At 38.3% G+C, this 7133-nt stretch overlaps 1 protein-coding gene across 2 annotated transcripts in view; it reads left to right on the top strand.

The window, feature by feature from the left end:
- The window catches only part of nr4a2a (nuclear receptor subfamily 4, group A, member 2a), a 5818-nt gene extending 2391 nt beyond the window's left edge, over positions 1–3427 (top strand). For both annotated transcript variants that reach the window (XM_062070698.1, XM_062070699.1), the window contains 5 exons: positions 1–65; positions 166–329; positions 502–704; positions 821–999; positions 3047–3427. The exon at positions 1–65 is cut by the window's left edge and continues 65 nt beyond it. In XM_062070698.1, coding sequence (XP_061926682.1) covers positions 1–65; positions 166–329; positions 502–704; positions 821–999; positions 3047–3303 — 868 coding nt within the window. In that variant the 3' untranslated portion in view covers positions 3304–3427. The remainder of the gene's footprint in view (positions 66–165; positions 330–501; positions 705–820; positions 1000–3046) is intronic.
- The last annotated feature ends 3706 nt before the right edge of the window (positions 3428–7133 follow it).

Raw genomic sequence — 7133 nt, 5'->3', positions numbered from 1 at the left:
CCGGAGGAACCGGTGCCAGTTCTGCAGGTTCCAGAAGTGCCTGGTGGTGGGGATGGTGCGAGAAGGTAAGGCCCCGCGCGCACTTTTTGCGCTTTGTTGCGCATTTCACACAAAAAAAGTTAACTTTGCGTGTTTTTTTTTTTTTTTTTTTTTTTTTTTTTTTAGTGGTGAGGACGGATAATCTGAAAGGTCGAAGAGGACGTCTGCCGTCCAAGCCTAAAAGCCCCCAGGAGCCCTCGCCCCCGTCCCCACCTGTCAGCCTCATCAGCGCCCTGGTTCGGGCCCATGTGGACTCCAACCCGTCCATGTCGGCACTGGACTACTCCAGAGTGAGTCCGGCATTTATTCCACATAATGAACTGTACATGGCCGGTAATTTACGTCCAAGTGAAGAATTTAATAAAAAAAAAAAAAAGTTTTAATGGCCCGACGTTGCAATTTCACGGCTTATATATTTTGAAGGGTTTTTTTTCATTAAGCGCGGCCGTGATTGAATTCCAGTTCCAGGCCAACCCGGACTACCACATGAGCGGCGACAACACGCAGCACATCCAGCAGTTCTACGACCTGCTGACGGGATCCATGGAGATCATCCGCGGGTGGGCGGAAAAGATCCCGGGTTTCTGCGAGCTGCCCAAGCAGGACCAGGACCTCCTGTTCGAGTCCGCCTTCCTGGAGCTCTTCGTCCTGAGGCTCGCGTACCGGTACGGTAACGTCCACCCTTCACGCCCCACCGCGTCACGACGATGATTTGTTATTAATAGCAATTAGAAAGTGCCGTCTCCTTTATCGCGTCATTAAAAAGGGGTTCTAATTGCAGGTCCAACCCGGTGGAGGGGAAATTAATTTTCTGCAACGGCGTCGTGCTGCACAGGCTGCAGTGCGTGCGTGGATTCGGCGAGTGGGTGGACGCCATCGTGGAGTTTTCTTCCAACTTGCAGGGCATGAACATTGACATATCTGCCTTCTCCTGCATCGCCGCGCTCGCCATGGTCACAGGTATGGATGCGTCATATTTACGCACGACGCACAGCGTGGTCAACCTGGATAGCAATGCGCAATTTGTAAATAAAGGACGTTAATGCGGTGCACAATGTGTGCAAATTATCATCTCATCAGGCATGGTAACAATTAGTAAAGGTGAACATGATAATGTTATGGTTACATGTTACAATAGTGCACAATATAAAGTATGGTCACATATGTAAAATAATAATGCGCAATATGGAGTGTGGAATAATGACTACGTGCAATAAAACTTATTGTCACATGTATGCACAGTATAAAGTATGATTGCATGAACGTGCAGTAATGATGCACAACATGTGTCTGAAGCATAGTCACACATGTAAAATAATAATGTGCAATATGAAGTGTGGAATAATGACAATGTGCAATACAACTTTTGCACATTTATGCACAATATAAAGTATGATTGCAATACAACTTATTGTCACATGTATGCACACTATAAAGTATGATTGCATGAACGTACAGTAATGATGCACAACATATTTTCTGAAGCAATAACAATGTGCAATGTGGAGTGTGGAATAATGACAACGTGCAATACAACTTATGCACATTTATGCACAATATAAAGTATGAATGCATAATGATGCACAATATGTGTCTGAAGTATAATTGTAATGTGCAATATTAAGTATTGTCACACGTATGATAGTAATATTGCACAATTTAAAGTATGGTCACAAGTGATGATATTAATGCACACTATAAGGTATTTATGCACTATAATGCACTTGATCAAATATTGTCCAATGTACTATGACGGTAATATTGCACAAACAAAGCATGCATGGTCATGTGCACGATAATAATAATAAAAATAATAATAATAATAATAATAATAATAATACACAATATAAAGTATTGTCACAAGTGTGATAATGCACAATATACAGCATGGTCACCTATATGATGGTATTATAATGCGCAATATAAGGTATTTCTGCACATGCATAATCACCACAATGCACTTTATCAAATATTGTCCAAGTGATGGTCACAAGTGATCATATTAATGCACAATATAAGGTATTTTTTTGCCCATGCATAATCACAATAATGTACTTTAATTAATGCACTTGATCAAATATTGTCCAATGTACGATGACGGTAATATTGCACACACAAAAAGTATGCATGGTCACGTGCACGATAATAATAATAATAGCCACAATGTAAAATATTGTCACAAGTATGATAATGCACAATATAAAATATGGTCACATATATGATGGCACTATAATGCGCAATATGCACGTTTTGTATCATAACAATGCACTTTATCAAATATCGTCCAATGCACGATGACGGTAATATCTCACCAAATGCATGCATGGTCACGTCCACGATAATAATAATAACAATACGCAATATGAAGTATGATAATGCACGATATACAGTGTGGTCATGGTTCTATAATGCGCAATAGGAGGTATTTCTGCACACGCATAATCACAATGATGCACTTTATCAAATATTGTCCAATGCACGATGACGGTAATATTGCACCAAAACATGCATGGTCACGTGCACGATAATAATAATAATAATAATAATAATAATAATACACAATATGAAGTATTGTCACCAGTGTGATAATGCACGATATAAAGTGTGGTCATGGTTTTACAATGCGCAATAGAAGGTGTTCCAACACATGCATGATCATAATAATAATACATATAAGGTAATTTTGCACATGCATGATAATGATAATAATAATAATAATAATAATAATAATAATAATAATAATAATAATAATACATGCAAGGTAATTTTGCACGTATGATGACAACAATCATGCACACTCGAAAGTATGATAATATTAATGCGCAATATTAAATATGGTCACATGCATTTCAATGCATGGTCACATAATAACAATAATGCACAATATATGGTATGTTCTGCACATGCATATTAATAATATTAGCGCTCAATATAAATGTTGGTCATATTGAAAGTATGCATGGTGACATGGGTGATAATAATCCTGCACGTTTTGCAAACGTTGCAGAGAGACACGGCCTGAGGGAGCCCAAACGCGTGGAGGAGCTGCAGAACAAGATCATCAACTGCCTGAAAGACCAAGTGACTTTCACCAGCGGCGGCCTGAGCCGACCGAACTATTTGTCCAAACTCCTGGGCAAGCTGCCCGAACTGCGCACGCTGTGCACGCAAGGTCTGCAGCGCATCTTTTACCTCAAACTCGAAGACATAGTGCCTCCGCCCGCCATCATTGACAAACTCTTCCTCGACACGCTCCCGTTCTGAGTGGGGCCGACACGGGACGAGAACTTCTTCCACATTATATACATATAAATATATCAACATTGGAAAAAAACAACAACAATTTTTGTTAACTTATTATTTATCAAGGGAGGTGTTTTATTTTCTTCATCACCGCATCAAATGTAATATATATATATATATATATATATATATATATATATATATATATATATATATATATATATATATATATATATATATATATATAATTCCACTTATATGCGACCATGTGCAAAATTGTACACTGTATATTATTGTAATAGATGACGCATCACTTTATAACACATGTACAAAGTTTCTTATATTGCAAATATTTAATTCTTTTTTTTAAATCATGTGTTTCTGACAGCATCCTTAAAATGTTCCAGAAAAGACGGCGCATGTGTTATTATTATTATTATTAATATTATTTTTATTATTATTATTATGAGTAGTATTTAATTTATTTATTTAATATATATAGGCACATGCAGAGGTGATGTCTATGTTATCTCCTATATACCGGACACTATGTAGTCTGCTAGATTTGATACCAATATATAGTTGGCACTCCTGTGAAGGCATCAGATATGATGATGGTTATTGATGATGAATATCTCTCCTGTGTATAGAACATAAAGGAGGGGCCCTTGTGTTTGTACAACTGTCACATTCCTTGTTTGTATGTGTGCTGTAAGTATTGTTGCTGTTCAATATAAACATTTCTTCTATACTATTATTTATCATTTTTCCATGGAGGAAAGACACACTTAATTAATGATAATAATAATAATTAATGATTAGCATGGCAGCCTCTCCAAAAGCTGGTTTATTCATGTCTTTTTTTATAAGGGAGAAAAACAAGTGCAAAAAAGGCCAAACTATTTGGAATATTCCTGGGATGTGACGATGACTTGATTCAAAACTTCATGAAGGACTTATTTAATGTTCACAAATAAAACTGTTCAAAGCAAAAATATTTGCTAACTAGCGTCTATCCAATTTGTATTTAATTTCCAATCAAAAAGCATATTCATTTGTTTCTTACATGAGAAAAAAAATGTGCAAAGGCCTTCCATACTGTATCTCCTGAAACAATATTGTTTATTGTGCATGTATGTCACTGCAAATCTACTGAAATTGGAATTTAATTTGATGTGACAAAATGTATACGTGCATGGCAATCTTTGTTTTTTTTATTTGCAAAAACGGCATTCATCCTTCATCCAGTTTACAGACAGTAGAAAATGGATGGATGGATGGATTAATCCTCTTCTGCAAAGACATGCACCTGGGGATAGGTTGATTGACAACACTAAATTGGCCCTAGTGTGTGAATGTGAGTGTGAATGTTGTCTGTCTATCTGTGTTGGCCCTGCGATGAGGTGGCGACTTGTCCAGGGTGTACCCCGCCTTCCGCCCGATTGTAGCTGAGATAGGCTCCAGCACCCCCCGCGACACCGTACGGGACAAGTGTTAGAAAATGGATGGATGGATGTATATTTTAAGCATTTTTTATTTATTTATCTGGGGTTAAAACAAACAAACAAACAAACAAAACAAAAACATATATATATATATATATACTGCATAAATCCATACATCCATACATCTATCCATTATATATATATATATATATATATATATATATATATATATATATATATATATATATATATATATATATATATATATATATATATATATATATATATATATATATATATATATATATATATATATATATACGTTAGGTCAGGAAAAAACACAGAGGCTATATCATCCCAACAAGCCTGTTTCGCAGGTTTCCCTTTATTGATTTTTAATTTGTATTCATTTCATAGAATACAAACCTGGGGAAACCTGCGAAACAGGCTTGTAGGGATGATATAGCCTCTGTGTTTTTTCCTGACCTAACGTACATTCCGCTCTACCCCGGTATTGAGCACTGTATTACGGATAAACCACCGAAACATCGACTATATATATATATATATATATATATATATATATATATATATATATATATATATATATATATATATATATATATATATATATATATATATAGCAATAGTTTTTTTATGAAAATCCCACACATTAAATACATTAAATAATCCCACACTAAATAATGATCCTACATCAGTATTTAGAATCAAATTTTCATTTTTAAGAGTTATTTTCACCTTTAATTTGATTATTGCCTTAATCCAAACCATCACGTTCAACAGGTGTAACCCAACTATCTCATTTTTTGTAAGCGTAAAGATGTTTTTTTGCTGCAAAACGCAGGAAGCTTCCAGGGTTCGTTAGAGTAAACCTGTGTTAGAATTGTGCACAGAGCCCACCTGGAAGTTTATTTTCCTTGTCAAATCGCAGCCTATGAAAAGGTATGCCTGCACTTAAGCCCGTTCTCTTGTCTTCCCCTGCAATGTTGCAGAGAAGCATGCAAGTAGAAAAGAGCAGTGTGTGTGTGTGTGTGTGTGAGTGTGTGTGTGTGTGTGTGTATGTGCTGCTGTCACAAACCTTTAGCTTTAGCGTGTCAGAGCAGAGAAGTGACGCCTGCAAGGCTCTGAGGCATGTCTGGGACGCATCTACTCTCATCCCAAATCAAGAGAACAGCTTCTTTTTTTTGGAGGGGGGGGGGGTGCAGAGAAAGAGAGAGAGGGAAAAAAAAAAAAAAAGATCAGCGGGCAATGAATTGTCTAAATAATTTGAGCTGCCACTGCAAGCTGAGTGCTAATTCCAAAGCAAATTGGGATTGCGTTCACAAGCAGTTTGCTGACATTTAGCAGATCTGTCTAAATGCTGCATTGCCGTGTCACCAAGTTGACTCCCAAGTACAGTTAGCTCCTAAAAAGATGATCATAATTACGTCTGCGCCTGATTAGACGTGATAGAGGACTTGGAGAGTCCAAATTCATCAGGATCCCATTACTTCATTTCCTCCACACACTTGACATCATAGGGAGGAGGGAGGGGGGGGGGGGTGTGGAGACGCTGTGAGGATGATGATGATGATGGTGATGATGATGATGATGATGATGGCGGCGGCATGAGAAGCATTTCGCTGCAGCACGTGTGTTTCCTAACCGCACCTGTCCTACAGGCCTCCTCTCTGCACCCCGTGGTGCGGGCGACCGCTTGACCTTTCACCTTGGCGCCGCATGGCAACTTGGAAGGACCCCTGCCAATGCCCATGAGAGCCTACTGTAATTACAGTAAGACACCATTTTAAAGATGCATACACACTGGACATTGCATTAGGTACACCCGCACAGATGTTTTCCAATGACCGTAAGTCTTGAACTATACAAAGTTTTTCAATGTGTTGGAATCTGCGCCATTGCATGATATACTAGTTACTATGGTCATCTAATTAGCTACTATGGTCATCTAATGAGTTACTATGGTGATCTAATTAGCTACTATGGTCATCATGGGACGGCGTGGCGAAGTTGGTAGAGTGGCCGTGCCAGTAATCGGAGGGTTGCTGGTTACTGGGGTTCAATCCCCACCTTCTACCATCCTAGTCACGTCCGTTGTGTCCTTGGGCAAGACACTTCACCCTTGCTCCTGATGGCTGCTGGTTAGCGCCTTGCACGGCAGCTCCCGCCATCAGTGTGTGTGTGTGAATGGGTGAATGTGGAAATACTGTCAAAGCGCTTTGAGTACCTTGAAGGTAGAAAAGCGCTATACAAGTATAACCCATTTATCATTTATTTATCTAATTAGTTACTATGGTAATCTAAGTCACAGCAGCTCAGACGAGGCACCAAGCAGTGTGGGTGAGCCTGAAATGTGGGTGTCAGGGACAGACGCGGAAGGAAATT

This window comes from Entelurus aequoreus, linkage group LG14, assembly GCF_033978785.1.
Source record: "Entelurus aequoreus isolate RoL-2023_Sb linkage group LG14, RoL_Eaeq_v1.1, whole genome shotgun sequence".
Taxonomy (NCBI): domain Eukaryota; kingdom Metazoa; phylum Chordata; class Actinopteri; order Syngnathiformes; family Syngnathidae; genus Entelurus; species Entelurus aequoreus.
The sequence above is the reverse complement of the archived record's forward strand: the minus strand, read 5'-3'. Positions and strand labels throughout refer to the sequence as shown.